At 41.2% G+C, this 19,747-nt stretch overlaps 1 protein-coding gene across 1 annotated transcript; it reads right to left on the bottom strand.

The window, feature by feature from the left end:
* Window positions 1-744: 744 nt before the first annotated feature.
* POU3F2 (POU class 3 homeobox 2) lies at window positions 745-9,462 on the bottom strand. Its single transcript, XM_074310236.1, has one exon. The coding sequence runs from the start codon at window positions 9,171-9,173 to the stop codon at window positions 7,836-7,838; it is 1,338 nt and encodes a 445-aa protein (XP_074166337.1). The 5' UTR covers window positions 9,174-9,462; the 3' UTR covers window positions 745-7,835.
* Window positions 9,463-19,747: the final 10,285 nt, after the last annotated feature.

The raw sequence follows: 19,747 nt of genomic DNA on the forward strand, positions 1-19,747 counted from the left end.
ATCTAGTGAATTGTTCAGGCCAAAACGGTGGTTCCAAAAATACCTAATATCTTCTCCTGGGTCCCAGGATATTTCTTTATCATAGCCAATTAGCTTACATAAACTTAAATGGTTCAGGATAGTATCTTACCTTAGCCCTTAGAATGCCAAATAGGGAGGAATTAACCTAATTTTGCTTTCTCTCCAAACACTGATTTTTCACTTGCTTAAAAATTAGAACAATTTCACAGGAAGCCAAAAGTGGCTAGTTTCTGGGATCCTTCTCTGTTTTTCAATTTCCAGTTTGGTTCCTTTGAACTTTTCATAGAAGAGTCTGAGAAAAGAAATGCTTGTAGAAAACTTGCAGGGCTTAGGAAAGCTCATTTTGAAATTCATCTAGCATCTTAGAAGGAATATTGCCTTCTTTCCTAAATTATGGTTGTCACTTCACAGTGGTGCTCCTTATCCCAGCCCTTAAGTTTCATTTTAAAGGGAATCATTTGCCTTCTATATCTATCACCTCAATCTGGCGTTTTGCTTTTCTGATACACTTCCTTTTGTTCATCTGTGCCAGTTGATTCCTTCATTATATTCAGCTTCAAAGTCCCTTAGTAGGATATGGTAAAGGGAATGCTCCTGGATCCAGAGGAAAAAGGTTTTTGTTTTTTTGTATAGACCTACTTCTTCTCTTCCTCACCCCATGTAAGTAAGCTCCACCTGTAACAGTTACCAGGTCCAACAAGTACTCTCACTTAAAAAAAAAAAAAAAAAAAAAAGCTTGCTCTTGCAAACTTCTTAGCTTTGAGATGCTTTCCTAGAAGTAGGACAAATAACTGAAGTCTACCTACCCTCTTTCTCAACCCCTCTCCACTTCATCTCTCATTCCTTCCTTTAAACCTTGGTCTTGGTGTAATCATTAGAATCAAGACTCTAGCCAAATCACACTTTTCTAAACTTAAGCCTAACACCAAATAAATGCATATTCAAAAACCAACCTGCTTTGTGGTCCAATACAACACCAATGAAGAGTCCCACTCACTTTCTCCTTCCCCCAAGGGCTCTGAATCCAGGGTACAGAAAAGTAAGTAGCAAAGCTTTCAAATGCTTCTGTCTAAAACTATTGAACCTGGCTTGAAGAATGTCCGAAAAAATATGCCGAGAAGTGAAAATACAGGAAATAACCAGCCTTTGGTCAAGGTCTCCTTATTTTTCTTTTAGGCCTTGAGACTGCAAAGCTCTAAGCTTTCCTTTCAACGTGCATACTTTAGCTAGCTAGTTCAGCGCAAAGGTGAAATGTGCAGTGTGATGCAGATGAGTCTCATTTGCTTCTCTGTATAAGAAGATCGGGTATCACGAATTCGTGCCCCCTCAACAAACTCACCAGTTGCCCAATTCAAAGGCTTAATTTCTACTATGATGGGATATGTTGTTAAAGGAACAAAAAAAAATAAGTTACTAGGGTAAAGAATTAGCTTCAAAATCATGTACCATGGGAGTAAAAGATCACATAAAATTTCTTCTTAATGGAACGACATTTCCAATTGTGGAGGGGGAAAAAAACCTACAAGCTTTAGAAAATGTATTTTTGAATGAAAGATAAATGCCTTACAATTGACTATCGATAATGGATACCAACTTTTCTTTCTCGCTGTATTATAGTCAAATAATTGAGTTTTTAAACTCTATTTTTATTTTTTACCAAAAAAGAGAAAGAAATGCAAAGATTAATTAGTGGGAGGAAAGAATGTAATCTCTGTCCAAAATGACGCTGAGTTCAAGTTTAACCTACCGATATATTTATCGCAGTCCTGCGGCACATAGAGAGTTAATCATATACAATTTATAACAATCAAAGACTCGTTCATATTGCTGAGATGGGGACCTAATGCTCCCCTCTTTCTTTTTAAAACCTGTGACAAAATATGCTTTTGTGAGGCATATATTTTGTTTTCTTTTCTGGACGACAGCTATCCATTCTGAGGACGCGGAGCTGTTTACCACAAGCCACAACCACTGACGAGTATAGTCTTAGGCTTGGGAGAATGGAATATATAAGGTTTTCTTAAACCCTAGACAAAGAGCTATAAAAGCCCTGAAATACGTGGGTGGAATAAAGTTTAAGAAAGATGTGCATTTTTGTAATGGCATGAAATAGCCTCTCAGACATTTCTTAAGCAAATAATGTCTTAATTTTATCAATAATCAGAATTGTAGGAACAATAAAAAAAAGAAATTGGAGCTGTTTTGATGGACTTTAACAGTTTCAGCAAACAGAGTTGTTTATTACGACAAAGTGAAATTAGTATAAAATTAAGTTGATTCAACTTGTAGGGGGAAAAAAAAAAGTAGGATTAAGAAAATGAGAGTGAATAAATACTCTGGCTCTTTACCAAGCACATGAATGATCTTAAGATACTCTCGGAATGAACATTTGCTTATCCCTGGAACCAAACAAAAGCGCAACAACAACAAACAAAAACCAATTCTACATAAAAAGACATTGACTAGAAATACAGTAATCTTTCTTTTGATAAGAGGGCATGAAAATAATAGAGATTGAGCAAACATGAATAAAGTTGATGGTTTTCTAGTTGAAATGCTGGTCCTAAGCTACTTCTGCATTGTTTGAAGGAATAGAGGGGTGGGGATTCCAGGGTGGGGGAGATGGAAAGCCATGATTTCAGCATCTCACCCACTTCATGTTTCGTTTTTTATTTAAGTAAAAATCCTGAGTTGAGAAAACATGCGAAACCTGGATGAACATGACACCTTTATGTCCTATTACCAAGCAGAAACTTCAAGATACTTCTTTCTTATCCATTGCTTTCCTCTATCCTTTTCAATTTATTGAAAGGTATACTTGCTCATGAAATATACAATAAATTTCTTTCTCTCTCCAGCCTCCCCTTCATCAACTTTCCCAGCTTATTTTCCTTCTGTATCAGAAATAGTTTTTCCTCTCCATCTCCTTTCTAAGCTGCAAGAGTCAAAACAGTATTAGGAGGTTGGTTAAGAAATAACAAAGGCAAATCATAAAGTCTAGTTGTGAGAAAATAACTGCTTCCACTCAAAGTCCCTTAGCAAAGAGGCCTGCCGCCTTGCTGCTCTTGCAAATTATAATTCAGTTTACACACATATATGAACTGATATATACATATATACTTGAATATAATTCCCCCCCTTTTCATTGTTTCTTCAGCACCTCCTTCATTTGCTTCTCTTGAAGGAAAAAGGAGCAAGACAAGAAGATCTTTATCATGATCATTTTACCAGTCAACTCCTGCCCAGCAGGCTTCGGCCTCCATTGGTAGAAATAGGAGGGAAAGGAGAAGAGAAGTATGCTTTTGTTGTTGATATCTGAAATATAAATGAGGTCACTTTATGGGAGCTGACTATCCACAAGGACTGATTCCATGTGGTCCTTCATCTTACCTTCCTGGGTCTCTTTCACTTCACATAATTATCCTTTCTGCCTCTCCTTTCTTTAAAAAAAAAAAAAAAGTCACTTCTGTTTAGGAAAACATAAAGTGTTCTTCAAAAACCTTTTCAGCCTCTATTGTGAACATTTAGGGGAAAACAAGGGAAAGAAAGAGCTTGTTTACTATGGCTATACCAAGGTCTCTGAGAACACAATTCTGATACTTAAAATCAGATGCCATGGCCTAAATTGGTAGGCACTATTGCCTGGAGTTTGATAGAGATTCTTAAATTAGAGTCAAGATTTATCCAATAGCGGTAGCCTTTTCAGGTCTGAAAAAGGCAGGTGCCCATCAAAAAGAAAAACAACAACAACAGTAACAAAACCTTGTCCAGTTGACACGTGATGTTTTCCAGTTAGCATGCCTCTGTTGTTTGGAACAAAATGATCCCTCTCAAAGTCCACTAAAATGTCCTGCAGAGGGCAGATGTTGCTTGTTTTCTGCATAAAACTGTGAAATATTGACCAAGGATTTAAATCCATACTGAGCTTAAACATTTTACCCATCAGCATGTCTGTAGTCACCAAACACTTCTTCTTTCTGTCACTTCTCTGCCAGGCTATTGATAAGATCATTTAGCTGTATGTGTTGGGGACCTGTGTAATATTGACTAGGAATTAGAAAAGATGATCAGATCTAATAAGTCCAGAAACTACCATCGAAGGAGATATTGTACTTGTTCAACCAAATAAGGCAAAGAGGATTTAACAAACAGCATATCTATTAAATAACAAGAATCAGTTTGGAATTCTAACTAGTCTAAAAAACCAAATTCTTTACGGAATGCTTCCCCATTTCATTTGGAATCTTCATACATCATATAATTGATGATGACGATGACAACAACAACAACAACAACAACAATATCTGTTCTGGGCATAGTATAATCAGACCCACCTCAAAATCCTTCTTTTCTATATATTTTTTTCCTTTCTATTTTATGGCTTCTTATTGCCTGAAGTTAAATAAATACTGCCTTGTAAACCTTTGCTAAACCCTAATCTTTTTGTAAAACTAACATGAGAATGCATTTGACACAACTATAAACACTTGTCGAGCACTGTGATGTTGCATGGATTTCAGGAATATGTTGCTATTAAACATATTTGATAACTTAAGAAAGAGAAAAGAAAAATAACCCTTTTACATAAGTTATATTTTTTTTCCTGAAAGAAAGCTCTTATGTTATAAAAAGAGAAGTGAGAAGAGTTTAACATCCACCAAGTTTCAAAGATGCTTTCAAAGACATTTCTACACTGACTGGGTGATGCTAAGCTGGAAAGAGATACATAAGTATCTAACTATTTATAATGCACATGACCTGTTTGTAAGACCATTAAATATTGAGGGAATGAAAGCTCAAACTCTCTGATCATTTGGAAGAAATATTAACAAAATGATTGGCAGGTACTGGGTTTATATTTTAGAAGGAAAATGAAACCACAACTTGTGCTCTATCAAAAGACTATGGAAGTTATAAACATGAAATCTGGCAGTAAATACATAAAATTTATTCCAAAACTTCATGAAGTTTAAAGGAAGTGAGGTGTTTTACACATAACTCAGCATAAGGACTAGATTTTTACCTCTTTAAAATTTAAGAACTATGCAATTTGGCACTATATTTAAAAATAAAATAAAGATTTTTCAATAATTAGAACAAACTATGAAGGTATTGTGCATTTGTTTATGTAGATAATAAAATATTACTTTAACATAAATATATAAGGATCTCTGCGTTTTTATTTTTCCCCCACAAGCACAACCAAATGTACCAAAACAAAGTATTCTTGAAGAGACTGAACCAAAGAAAAAAAAAATACATCCCATATAGATTTTGATCACCTACTCATTTAGAGCTACAGAAAACAAAACAAAACAAAACAAAACAAAACAAAACAAAACAAAACAAAAAGAAACCAGTTTCTAGAACTTTTTTGCTTCAAAAGAAATAAATATACATTGAGGCAGGCCACTTAAAAATGATATGAAAATATTTCCCTGGGTAGCATTTTTTTAAAAAAAGGAAAATAGACAAAGAAACATTTAAACTATTTCTGCATTTCAAAAGACAAATATTAAACATATGTACATTGTGGTAAGGTTCAGTGGTAACTTTTGTTTTAGTAAAACCTGTTAAGAGTTAGAGGATCTACAGACATATCCTCTGAACTCTTGTCTTCTGACCTTACCCACGCATTAATAAGTCTATGAAAGTTCATTTCCCCCCTTTACCATTGGATATATCTGCCCTGCTCTAAATTACTTCACCAAGGGCCAGTCCCCAACACTGAAAGAACAAGCAGCTTGATGCACCCCAAAGCAGCTCTGTGCCCTATAACTGTGATCATTGTTGGGGAAATACAATAAAGGCAAATTAAAATGCCTATTATAAATCTCTATTTATCTGGCAAAACTTTGAAACTCAAATAGTCATGGGAATCTGAAAATACACTAAAAAAGCATATTCTCTGAAAAATAAAAACAAACAAAAAGCTAACCGTGGCTACTGATTGCAGTGTGGAAACCAAACCGTGATTTTATGGTAGTGAGTTTCATTAAAAAAAAAAAAAAAAATAGAAGTTAATAATGGCTAACCACAAAACCTTTTTAGATTAAAAGCAATAAAAAAGTCTTTTCCTTTTAGTGACCTTTTTGCCAAGTACGTTTTTTAAAATGTAACATCACAGTTTATTGATGTTTATTTTTTTTTAATAGTTTCAAGTTTTCTCTGAGACTTCCCTGTAGAGTCTTTTGCTTTTAGGAAAGTTAACCATTTTCCATGAAGAGAAGGTCAAGAAAAGCACTTAAATCTATTAACAAAGGGAAGAAAGAGGTGGACTGAAGATGACAATTTTTCCCCCAGTTAATTTGGCTCCCTCGATGAAAGAGAAAAAAAAGCTTCCCAAATCAGACTGGCCTTTCGTGCTATATATGATGGAAGGAGAAGGAATGGGATGATAGATACATTTTGAATTGAAAAATAAAACCTGAGCTAGTCAAGATAAGATCAATGCACAAATCGGATTAGATCAATGCACAAATCGGAGAGAACTCCTATGTATGCACAAATGTATTTTGTGGTAATAAATGCATACACAATTACATTCTTGGATTGTTTTCTTTTAAATGAAAACACTCACTCTTTTCAGAGTTCCCAAGTTTAATTGCTGTCGTCAGCACAAATATTTCCTTGAGATGACGTTATAAAAATTGAAGGCAGAGAACTTTCTGTGGGGTGTTTGAGGGCAAATATTTCCCTAGTTCTCTTCAAAGTGCCACTCTCTTTCTGTTGGACAACTCTGGAAATGTATTTAACCTCCACATTTCCTCGGAGCTCTTTCACAATGGGCCCGCCTGCTAAAATGAAGCAATCAGTCACTCAGTATCGATTTTTCTTTTTTCTTCCCTCCACCCCCACCCCCCCCAAACACTGCCTGAAAATGAAGTTTACTTTGTTGGTGGCAATCTAAAGAGGACTCGACTTTCTGTCCTAGGCTCGGAACTTGGCTCGGATAAATCGGGGAGACGATGCACTTTTCTTGAAAGCGGAAACTGTTTATTTTGTATGAAGCCAATCATTTTGCTTTGGTAAAAGGAGAAAATAAACGTTACACCGATGTAAAGGGAGCTGAAGGTAACCAAAGTTCACATACAAGCAAGGAGAACAAGGGTCAACATATTCAAAAGAGCTGCCAAAAACTGGCCAACTCTCATTGCTGAATAAAAAATACAAGGCAATTTCAAAGTGAACCTGTGGGGTGTGGGGAATAGGGTAGGTGGGGGATATTTTCATGAATTGGTTCATGTAAACTTCAATTTTCTTGCAGTGCAAATTTCTACGGTTAAATACTGTTGACATCAAAGAATTTGTGTATTGTTTTGTCCTCTCTCCCGTTGGGAATCCACATTAAATAAACACCGGCAGCATGTGCGAGCTATGGAGCTTCATTCCAGGATGGAAACTGCAATTGTGTTTATCATGGTTTGGCAGATTTTTTTGGTAATTAATTTAGTTTTGCCAGGTATTTATCTCAGTGCCTGTCATCTCTCCCTCGCCCCCTCTCTCTTTCCCTTTCTCTCTCTCTCCCTCTCTTTCTCTCTCTCTCTTTCTTTCTCTCTTTCTCTTTCCCTCTGTGTGTGAGATACTCACTCCACTTCATTGCCTGGGTACTCGCCTGTAAAGGTCAAAAACACATCGTTACACCTGCTACCCTTTAAAGGATAGTCCAGTGATTTCGTTGCCTTTTTTCCCCTTGGGGGGATTTTTTAAAAAAGTAACAATCAGAAGTTAAAGAGGGAACAATGGGGTTGGGAAGTGGGTAAGGAAAGGGGCGAGCAATCTCCTCGTACTTCCCCCTCCCCCCAAAAAAGAGTTCACTGGACTGGAGTTTGCACCCCGTGATGTGGTGGCGTGTCCCTACTCCCCCCGTATACATCCTCGGCTCCCGGCAGAGTCCCTCCCGGAGGAGTCATCCTTTTCTCTTTCTGTCTCCTGTTACAAAACCAAACTCTCACCACCTCCTTCTCCAGTTGTAAGCTGTCCGCCAGGGAGGTGATCTCCTGGGCCGAGGGCTTGGGACATTTGAGGAAATGGCTTTCCAGAGCCCCCTTGACGCTCACCTCGATGGAGGTCCTCTTTTTCCGCTTGCGCCCTTGGGCTGCGATCTTGTCTATGCTGGTGGGACTGCCCGAGGACGAGTCCGCCTCCTCCAACCACTTGTTCAACAAAGGCTTCAGCTTGCACATGTTCTTGAAGCTCAGCTGCAGGGCCTCGAACCTACAGATGGTGGTCTGCGAAAACACGTTCCCGTACAAGGTACCCAGAGCCAGTCCTACGTCCGCTTGGGTAAATCCCAGTTTGATCCGTCGCTGCTTGAACTGCTTGGCGAACTGCTCCAGGTCATCCGAGGTCGGCGTGTCCTCATCCGAGTGTGGATCGTGGTGGGGCCCTGGGTGACCTGGAGGGCCCTGCGGGGGCGGGGGCGGGGGCGGGGGTTGCTGATGCGGGTGGGAATGCGGGTGCGGGTGGTGTTCCCCGTGGTGCTGCTCGTCGTGGGCGTCCCGTAGGCCATGGTGATGGAGCCCCGTGGGCTGGCCCCCAGCGCCCAACATGCCGTTCACCGTGAAGCTGGGCTGCGAGTAGAGCAAGCCCCCGTTGGACGCTCCCATACTGGGAGGGAGGTGAGCCGCTGCAGCCGCGCTCCTCCATGCCCCGGGCCCCGGGTGATGGTTGGCGGCGTGGTGTACCAGATGCGGCGGCCGCTGCTGCTGTTGCTGTTGCTGCTGCTGCTGCTGCTGCTGTTGCTGCTGCTGCTGGTGTTGTTGCTGCTGCTGCAGGGATCCTGGCCCGTGAAGCTCGTCTCCACGCCCCGGTTGCTGTACCACCACCGAGGGTTTGATGTCCGGCTGGCCCAGGGGGCTAGTGGACCAAGGGGAGCCGTCTCCACCGCCCCCGCCGCCGCCCCCGCCCCCGCCGCCTCCTCCTCCGCCGCCGCCTCCGCCGCCGCCACCGTGGGACAGCGCGGTGATCCACTGGTGAGCGTGGCTGAGCGGGTGCCCGTTGCTCTGCAGCGCGGCGTAGTCGCCCTGCACCAGGCTCTGCGCCTCTCGGTATCCTCCAGTGCCTTGCTGCATGCCGCCCGGCGGCTCGGCGTGCACGATGGAGGCGCTGGAGGTGAGCAGGCTATAGTGGTTAGACGCTGCGGTCGCCATGACTCTCGGAGCCGGACTGATCTCGCCGGTTAAAGGAGCCGCGCATTTGACAGTTACTTTTTCGCCTCGGGCTCCCTCTCCCTCTCTCTTTTCTCTTCCCCCCACCCCCCTGCCGCCTGATGCTCCGACGCCTGCTCCGACGCCTGCTGAGGCTGCTACTGCTATTGCTGCTGCTGCTCCAGCTTCTCTCCTTCTCTTCCTCCCTCCCTTCCTCCCTCCCTTCCTCTCTCTTTCTCCTCCTCTCCCTCCCTCTCTCTCTCTCTCTCTCCCTTGCTCGCTCCGCTCTCTACCCTCTCTCTCTCTCCAGCTTTCTCTCTCTCCCTCTCCCGCTCTCTTGGCAGCTCTGGCTCGCAGCGGCACGCGCCCGGGCCCCGCCCCCACCACCCCTTTCCATTGGTTCTGCACCTTTTGATTTACGTGGATACCATTAGCAACCGCCCGGGATGGCTGAGGTGATTGGACAACATCTTTACCCCTCCCCCATTTCCCCGCCTCTCCTCCTGTCTTCTCTCCCTCCCTCTCTCCTTATTCTGATTTCTCCCCCTCCCACCCCTAGCCGCGTCTACCTCCTCTTTGGTGGGCCCCGCCCCCCATCTGTTTCCAACGAGCGGAGAAGCGGGGCGGGAGGGTAGACCCAGCGCTCTAGTCAACTGAGGCCACATGGAAGAACTGGAAGATGGGGTTCACGCCTCCTTCCCAGTAGAAAATTTGTGAAGGAGTAGAGGAGGCAGGACGAAGGCCGGGTTGTACTGAACTAGAGGAAGCCCAGTTCTTGTTCCTGTAGGGGACACGCGCGCGCGCAGACTCTTCTCCCCCAACACACACACACACACACACACACACACACACACACAACCACACACACATATACACACACGCACATCTCATTGAAAACACCGTTAGACTTTCAAACCTAGTACCAAGAGGAGTCTTGGCTAGATTCCTGTTGCAACAATTCCTGTGCAGTGTGAAGGGCTGCTCAACATTCTCTTGGGTCAGTCATTTTGATGCTCATATTGCTCATCTTTGAATTCCTTTGCTCCGGAAAAGTCTGTCTGTCTGTCTGTCTCCCTGTATCTCCGAGTACTTCTCTCCCTCGTGGACTGTGCCTTTTCAAGGTTAACAGATCCAGTTTTATTCCCTCTCCATTCACTCACTTCCACCTGCTCCTGGGAACTACCAAACACCAAGAGAGAATTGAGAGTCCTGACTGGCTAAGCAGGGGACTGTGGTGAAGTCCCGATGGTGTTGCTGTCTGGGCTTAGATTTTGCCACACAGTGATGTTCTGATGTTAATATCTCTTAGAATGTCCTACGCTGTCAGATTCATATACGTGTACGCAATTCTGGAGTACACGCACAGCCTTTGGTTTGAAAACTTAAGTTACGGGGTGGGAAAACTCCCTCCTTAGAGGTGGTGGAATTGCAAGAGTGGGTCGGCAGAGTACACCATTCTTCGTCCTCTTCTAAAGGTAATGTGAATCGCTCGGGGGAAACTTCTAGTTCTGAATATTTCCAAACGTTCTTAACATTAACCAATCATTTTCGTCTCTGGAGCTTTTCTTTGTAACTTCGTTGGATACTTTAATAATAGAACTGAATAGGAATATGTATGTGTGGGGAAAAGAGTAGATAGGAAGAAATCTAAAAACTTTTGTTCAGGTTCATAGTTTAATACTTGGATCACTATCTGGCCAAGTCCTGCTCCGTCTCCAGCAAATTCAAAGCGCAAACCACAAGGCATTGTATCGTCCTAACCACGGTTGCTACTGCTGAGTCGGGGGACTAGAGCATCTTAGTTAATTTCCAGACTAATTTAGAAGCAGGTGCCAGCCTCGTCCAGAAATCACAGTGGGTGGAGATTTTGCCGATCCTGAAAGTTTTATTTCCATAGATTTAATGTTGCTACAATTTCCCATCTTGGAGAGACTCGGTAATATCAATAAATCATACACCACAATGGCTCTCTCTCTCTATATATTATATATATGTAAAGTTGCAGACTGAAGGGAGGAAGAAAGACCTAGGGAGAAAGTGATCTTAGTCCCTTGTGCACAAGTGGTGAAGACGCCGGAAGTGGCTCTTGTCCCTGAGTTAGGAGCCGGATAAACTGCTCCAGGGGAATGGTTCTCCGTCTCGAAGCATCTTACTGGAAATAGCCCAGTGGAGTGGACTGGAGAATTTATCATTACTAACGAGAGGCAGCGTTCTTCTGGGAATGGTTGAGTTTATAAATTACTACGTTTAACCACTACGGCAGGGCGGTCTGGCTGCAAATTTTCCACGTGTTCTATGTTTTTGAGTGTGTACGTGTGTTTGTGTATGAAATGGGTTGGGGGTGGGGCCAGCTCATATATACACGCGACCAGGCGAACACATACACGCACAATGGATCGTGGAAGGGAAACTCTCCTATTCTCAGCAGCACTAGGTTCGTATCAAGGGAGCCAAGTTAGGACTCGCTAAGGAAAGATCAGATATTTATCTGGGTTAATTTTGCCTTCTTTAGCCCAAACGGCAATAATTTTTTTTTTAACAGCGAAACTCTACCGGGTACTTGTGCCCTTTTCTGCTCCTAGCTGGAAGAGAGGCCAACTCCTATCGTGTTAGTGACTTCCCCACCTTCTTCTCTGTCTTCCACTTTGATTATTTCTCCCCCCCAAAAAAAAAAAAAAACAAACCAAAACCAAAAACAAAAACAAAAAACCCCTACATACTGCTGTAGTACCCTTTTTTCCTTTTGCCTATCCACTTGGAGCTAGAGCAATAAGCTTCAGTTCACCCTACGCTCTGAACCCACTCATCCCCCCCCAGCATGCAAGCTGCGGCTGCTGCAGCTACAGTCCAGCTGCCGTCTCCAGCACCAGCAGCCGGGAGAAGAGAATTCGCGACCGCGGAACGCAGAGTCCAGGGGCGCCAAAGGGTACAGCTGTAAGAAAGAGCCAGGTTCTACGTCTCTTCTTAGTTCCTTTTCCCCTCTTTCCCCTTCAACCCCAACCTAGGTCGATCCCGCACTCTTCCTCCGCCTTGCCGCTGGATTAAATTTCTCCTTTCCTTACATATTTTGGTATGTGGAATAATATTTGAGAAGGTAGAGCTTTTTAAATACACCTCTGGGCATTCGAAAGAAAGGACTAAGTAATCAACCTCCAGGGTGCGGAAGAAGAGCTAAAGTTGACTCTTTCAAGGAGGTAGCGTAACTCCTAGTCCTCTAGGTGTCCGTTCCCTTTTCTCCTCCCCCCTCCTAAGTCGCAGCTACCCCCATCTCGGCTTCCTTCCCCTCGGTCCTCTGTTCTCCCGCTTTTTCTAACCAAGTGCCTGAACTAGTGCGGTTGACGCTCTCTTCCAGCTTGTAGTGGGCTGGAGGGATGCCTGTTAGGGCGTGGGCGGGGACTGAATATCAACAATTAGATCTGCCTATGAGGAAACCTCACTAGCGATTATTGATCTGAAAGCTGCAGCACCAGGAACTTCACAAGCTTCTTCTAGCTCTTTTCTCCTTTCTTTTCCCTTCTCCCCTTCCTTCCTCCCCCCGCACATTTTGCAAGCAGACAGAAAAGAAAAAAAAAAAAAAAGATTGGTTTAAAACTGGACAATATCATGGTCTTCCAGTCAGCTTTTTAAAATACCTAACATATCAGTAGGATATCGGGCCTCAGTATTAATCGTGCAATCATCAAACTAGGGAGCCGGTGGAAACCTCACAGCCTCCTAAATTAAATTAACAATCTCTACATCCCTATGTACGGCTGAGAGCACCAAGGGCGTCTTGCGAACTGTGGATTCGGAAGAGATGCAGGCTCCGCCTTCCCAGCCCCATCATCATCATCCTGGTTAGCCTTGTCATTAATACTGTTTCTTAAGCATCCTTCACACTGCTCTCTCTCTCTCTCCCCAGCGGAGGGAACCCCCAGCAGCCAAGCTCTTGATGTTGCTACCCTCTGGGGTTCTCCTAACCTATACTTATTGCAGTTTTAGCCCCCAAATGGGGGGTGATCTAATAGTGCCACGGAACCCGGGATGTGAAAGAGACAGTCATGTGTCCCCTTTCTTTGGTGACTGACCCTGCTGGATTAGAGGTTTCAACTCGCCTTTCTTTCCTTTCTCTGCCCATATAAAAGCAGGTTGAAGGTGATGCGGTGTCTCGGGCAGACACTGCAGTGTTTTGATTCAACTCAGCCCTTTTCTCTGTTCAAAGCAGCTGTTCAAATACTAGGGCTGCTTATTTTGACGTGGAGAGGATTTTCAAACAACCCTAAAATGCTTTGAACTGACAAGGCTCCTTGATATCTCCTTCATTCCAGTACAGCTATCCAAGAACATTTATACATATATATATATATATATATATATATATATATATATATATATATATATATATATATATATATATATATATATATATATATATATATATACACACACACACACACATCCCGGCGGGTCTTAAACGCAGCTTTCTCTCCCAGGTGGGAGGTGGGGATAACAGCACATCCTTGAGTTGCAGACCTGCCTTCGAGGGTGGCAAGGTCAAGACTGAGCCTATGAAAACTGTCATGGAAGAGAGCTGTTCTTGCTCTCTGCAGATTGCAGTTCTCTTTCTTTGGTTCTGTTAGTGGATTCAACTGTGTTGATTTTCTGAACTAAAATGAGGGTGGGCTGAACTTAATCCTATGATTCTGGATTTATTGACGTGAAAATAACCCGGCAAACTTTACTTACGCCAAGGAGACTTCCACATATTGCACATACACACACTCACGTTTCTTTTGTGAACAGCACCTATGATTATTCTCTTGGAGCTTATCTGAAAGTCCTTGCTGATTGTTTTAGTCCACACTTAGCTATACTCAGTCCTCACATATATACATGATGTAATATATTATAAACTAGCCACAAACTCTAGCACAAAGCAGTATGTATAAATTATAATTACTGTGTAGTTATGTGTGTTATTCATAAACGTACATATATACATACCTACATCAAAGACGATGGGGTTAGCACAAGAAATCAAGGCCAAAGGTTTGCACATATTGAGTTGAGTAAGAAGACAACTACTAACACTGAGGTGAAATAGTTACCCTCTGACTTGGTCTTAGGATAAAAGAAACAGGAACATTTTACTAGAAGACAAAAAGGGAGAAATCTTTTCTAACAAGGAATTTGGTCCTAGGGGAGTAAGCCTGACTACAGCTTTTCAGATGAAATGAAAGGATTTTGTCTAGGATACGTTTAATGTAACCAGTAACCATCGTGGTGTAAGTTGTTTTGATCTTAGTTCCCTTTTTAACCTTTTCTGTGTGAGCCATTCAATTCTGCCCTTTCTGTGGGTCCCTCCATCTCTCGCTCACAGACGCTGGATTTGAAGGAGAGCTCCATTGCATGAATGGAACTTAAATGCTAAGGGCCTACAGAAGGACAAAACTGAGGCTCAGGCTTCACAACGATTGCTTTAAACATCCATTCCACACAAAGAGGCAGCTGGCTGCTTTAATGAAAACTGCCTTCAAGCTCCAAGAGTTGCAGCATCAGGGATGCATTTATAAGATGACTGGAAAACAATTCTTGCAAGTTGCCTCTGCTTCTCATTGATATAATAAAACATTTAATTGAGAAATAAAAACAAAATGAGAGAAAATTAATAAGTGTAATGATGCAGTAGCTTATTAGTGCCTGATATAAGACCAATATTTTATGTGGATTTTCTATATTTATGTTACACTCTACAGAACAGTTCCCTGTGTATGCATATTGTGTTTCCTCCACTATCTAGTTAAGACAAAGTTGCCTAAAAGTTAGTAGTAGTTTTCCTATTTCTACATTTCTTGTAATTACATTCTTTTGTCCAGTTTTCATAGGATAACTATTTTATTTTATCTTTATCCCTACTTAAACTAGTGAGATATAATGATCTAAGGTCCATATTTGAAATGAAATTATTTGAATTTACGGATATTAATCTTTTCCCTTCATCCTCCTAGTTCTGAATCTTGTCATTAAAACTGATCCACTCTTTGTAGTCCACAAGTGAATATTTTATAGACAGATACCGCTCTGAAGACTTCTAACACAACGTCAGCTAGTTAGACTTAGCTGTTTCAGGGATTACTTTGAGTAATTTATCAAAGGAATACTGCTAAATTTTGAGTGGTGAAATCATATTGTCTTGTGTATGGGGGAGGCATGAAGGACAAATTCCATCAGTCTGTGAGATAAATTCTACTAAGAGTTAACATAGCTTGTTTACATTGAAGTCTCAGAGTACAAGATGCAATTGGTGGTACAGAGTTAGGCTTCATGCAATTTTGTTTACAAAGGACTTACTGTCAAATGACCTCCCAACAATGGAGCTTAAAGAAAGTTTCTTCTGGACTTAAAGCAGGTGAATTGCTAGCCTACAAGAGGGGATGATAACTCTTTGATACATTAAAGTGATTTGAACGGAAATCTTTCTTAGAACTAAAGTGTTTGGAGATATAGTGAATTAAATTCCATCTTTCAACTACAGAACCCCTGTCCCCAATCTTCAATCTTTTGCTACTATCCAGTAGTATTCTATGGGGAAAAAACCCAAACCCATTAGTATCAGTTTTACATAGTATATCTCTATAATCATATTTATGTGCCTCTACATATATCTCATCCACTGACCCTCTCCTTTGTCAATAAACTCATAAAATCCAAAGGTTTTATATCTGATTCTATTTCCTTAGAAGGAGAGGAGAATTCTTCCTTCTTGATCAGATTGGAGTTTTGATGTCTTTCTAGTCTCTTAGGAAAATACAAGATACCTTAATCTGACTCCCCTCTTCCCCTTCTAAAAACAAATGATTGTACTTAATGTTCTGTCAGAAATGTCCCAGGAACACCTGAAGAGTGACCAAGAGAAAAGACTTCGAAGATATACTATGTCTCCTTCTGAGTACAGAAAGAGTGATATTAGCCCTAGAATTGGAACATCTTATATGTTCTCCTAGCCCTCATTGCCTCTAGACACCTTTAAATGTTTTTGAGATGATAAAGGCTTTTGGCCAATAGAAAGTTAAGGTTGAATATTAAATAGACAAATGTGTAATATAGCACACATGCATGTATTATAAGTGTATACAACAATATATATATATATTTAAATGGACTTAAAATGAGAAAGGGAAAGAGAGAAGGAAAAGAGATTTCTGAAGGTTGAAACAGAACATTCTCTCTTATCCCTTCCTAGGGAGTTTTAGATGATAATCTTGGGTAGACGGAAGGAGCATTAAATGCAAAATATGAAAACATGACACGGCCAAGTCATGGGCCTGATCGTATTAATGCCCTAGGTCAGAGTGAGAGAATAATGAATAGCCGCTGTGCTCAGTTCCTGAAGGGAACTTAATTAACCTTGTAAGGATGAGAAAAGAAAATAAAATAAGAGATCATACAACCATGGTTTAGGGGCTCATTATTGTTTCAGGGGAGAAAAAAAAATCCTGCTTCTTGCTTTATGTTTTTATTTTCATTTATTTATTTATTTATTTGCTCTCCAAGGATAATAGTGGAGGGTGCCAGAAGGACTTTTTGGTGTACACACAGAAGTATACAAACACACATATAATCACACAACCAAATTGGAGTCTTGGCTTAAGGATATACTGAGCTCAGGCAGAAAGCTTCTATTGCTTTGCCTTACTCTCTCTCTGTGTGTGTGTGTGTGTGTGTGTGTGTGTGTGTGTGTGTGTGTGTGTGTGTCCTTCAGAGTCCGGACTGATCTCCACAGCAGTACCCAAAGGACCGCTGTAGTGTAAAATTATTTTCAAAAAGTAGAATGGACTCCTTGGGGTTCCCCTTTGGGAAAGGGGAGAAGGTGGAGATGGTTAAACGTTTTCAAAGTACCAATGGTCCATCTTGGCTGTGATTTGGAGGAGGAAGAAGAGTGCAGCAAACAAGAAGGCCGGGCCATTGTCCAGGGAGGGTGCATTTTTGTCAAGATGCCTTTGGTTGCTATAGTGAGGAGGAAAAACCAAACAGTAGGGCTCAGTTCGCCTCCCTCAGCTTTCTCTCAGTCCCTGGGAGCAGCTTTTACCCCTCCCAACCAAAATAAAAGTGCAACCCAGGGCTTGCCAACAGCCTCCCTCAGAGCTGGCCAGGGGCTCAAGAAGAGAGGGAAAAGGGAAAGGAGGAAGAAATGAAAAAAAAATGCCCTGCAATCTCAGGACAAAGTCATACAGTTTTACTGTATAGCATCTACAAAATTAGCTATAAAGACTCTCTCTCTCTTTCTGTCTCTGTCTCTCTGTCTCTCTGTCTCTGTCTCTGTCTCTCTTTCTCTCTGTCTTTTTTCTCTGTCTCTCTGTCTCTCTCTCAATGTGTGTGTGTGTTTGTGTGTGTGTGTGTGTGTGTGTGTGTGTGTGTGTGTTTGTTTCTCTCTCCATCTCTTTCTCTTTCTCCTCCAGAAAGACCAAATCAATTCCCAGAAACTAGATGTACTTGGGTAGTGGATGGAATCAGTGAGTGCCTGGGCACGGAGAAATCATTCTGTTTAATAAAGAGAGACCTCTCGGATTTATAAAATCACCTAAGCAGCAGCAGACTCTAAGAACAATTCAACAGCAGTGTGGTTTCTTAAGAAGAGGACTTTACAAAACAGTATTTCAAAGGAAAACTTTGTTGTAAAGTAGTGGAGATGCAAATACGTTTAGTTTAAATACACATTTTTGTAGTAGTGTTTTTCTTTTGTTATACTGGCAAAATAGACAAGTTTTAATATGTAATGGTGAGGGGATGTTCTAATGAAGAGTATTTAAGATTTTATTAGTTGTATAGCTCACTATTGCAAGAAAATGAAATACTTGTTTGACTGTGAACTATTAGATTTTGATAGTGTCCTGGGGTGGGCTGGAGGTCTGTGAATGGGAAAATGTAGCCTAGGAATGAAAAGGAATGCAGATTGGCACCTGAATAATAGAAATTCAAAGTTCTTTTTTTTCTTTTTTTCTTTTTCTTTTTCTTGGGACAAGATAACTGCACCAGAATGAAAGGTCAGTAATTATACTCTCTTATTCATTCTCTCTGCTGTCCCATATAGTGAAGTTTAGATGCTAAGGTAACATCCACAATTCTAAATTCTTTTCCTACCCTCTCTCTCCCTCTAGCCACCTATCTTCAGAAATTATTCTCATACCTCTGAAAAACACAAATTTAGGGCTTGCAGAAGCCATTAATTTGAGGAGCTATTATGACAAGTATCTCCCTCTCTGCCCCCTGAGATGAAATTTTTTCCCTTCTTTCCCTGGCAGAGGTAGCTTTATTTCTTTTTCTTTCTTTTTTGTTATAAGTTTAAATAACTTTGAAAAATGTCACTTAATTTATAATGGTAGTCACATTTTTAAAAAGGCTTGAAAGAAATCAGTTTAATGAAGAGAACATTTGCAGTAATTTGGTGGTAATTATCAGAATCACCAAATATTCGCTAAGGCTTCAACATTACGTGTTCAAAGAAAAGCAAAACACATTATTTTAATAGTCTGATATGCAAACTATGGACCATTCAATTACACAGCTTAATAATGCATACATGATGTGAGCTTGTTATTGGGACAGGGGGGCCTGGAGTCATTTACTACGAAGACCAAGTGTGCTCTTACATCTAGTCAGTTCCATTGCCATGAACCAGAGGCCCCTGCCAAACTACATTTAAGAGAATAAAAATTAATGACTGAGAATTTGAGCGTTAAATTAACATTAATTATATGACCTGCCTGCTGGAAAGATTAAATTTCTTACGCCCTAATTAGATAACGTCTCCTCATACATCAAACAATTTCAATTTTCATATCCAGATTTCAGGATTAAAATGCAGTATGGGAATAACCAGCGGTGGGTTGTTTTTTTCTTTCCCTTCATCTGCAGCCAAAGTCTCATGTTCATAACCCAGAAGTGAAGGCAGCTTCCTGCTCTTGCTCCTAAGCTTAACTTTGGCTACCTCTTCGAAAATCAGAAATTCAGGCAGGAAAGTGGATTTTCCCATTTCAGTGACATCAAGTGATGCCAATGACGCTGTCTGTTAGGACAACGTGAGAGTCTGGTGAACAAAGTGGTAGATAGATGGAGAGTAGCTGAAATAATCACAAGCACTTGGGAAATTACATTGTGAAGCCAAGGTTTGAAATATTTCAGAACTTAAGGGAAGGAAAATAATGTTCAGTGTCCCAGAAAGAGAGAGGGGCATAAAGCTAATTTGCAACTGACAATTTATGGCATTTGCTCCCGAAGTTAAAATTTACAGGAACAAATCCGAACTTTGGTGAAGTGAGATCGGAAGTCATAAAGAAAGCAGTTGTTGGTTTGTTTTTCCTTTTAAAAATAGCTATGTTCCACCTTAATCAAAGGTTCACACTTTCTCATCTTCTCTGCATTCCGTACTAGGTTTTTCTAAGTTAAAGGAATAGTGGGCACAGCGATTCGAATCACTAAACTGAAGAGTTTACACAGCTGAACACTTCTTGAGTACAAAACCTGAAAGTTGACTAAGGGTTAACTTGCAAATCACAGCAATTGTTATTTGGAAGACGCACAACTTTCACCAGGTTTGT

Source organism: Sminthopsis crassicaudata, chromosome 4, assembly GCF_048593235.1.
Source record: "Sminthopsis crassicaudata isolate SCR6 chromosome 4, ASM4859323v1, whole genome shotgun sequence".
Taxonomy (NCBI): domain Eukaryota; kingdom Metazoa; phylum Chordata; class Mammalia; order Dasyuromorphia; family Dasyuridae; genus Sminthopsis; species Sminthopsis crassicaudata.

What these genes read in the sequence shown, in the direction of transcription:
- POU3F2 (XM_074310236.1), bottom strand. Translation starts at nt 9,173, where the DNA reads ATGGCGACCGCAGCGTCTAACCACTATAGCCTGCTCACCTCCAGCGCC.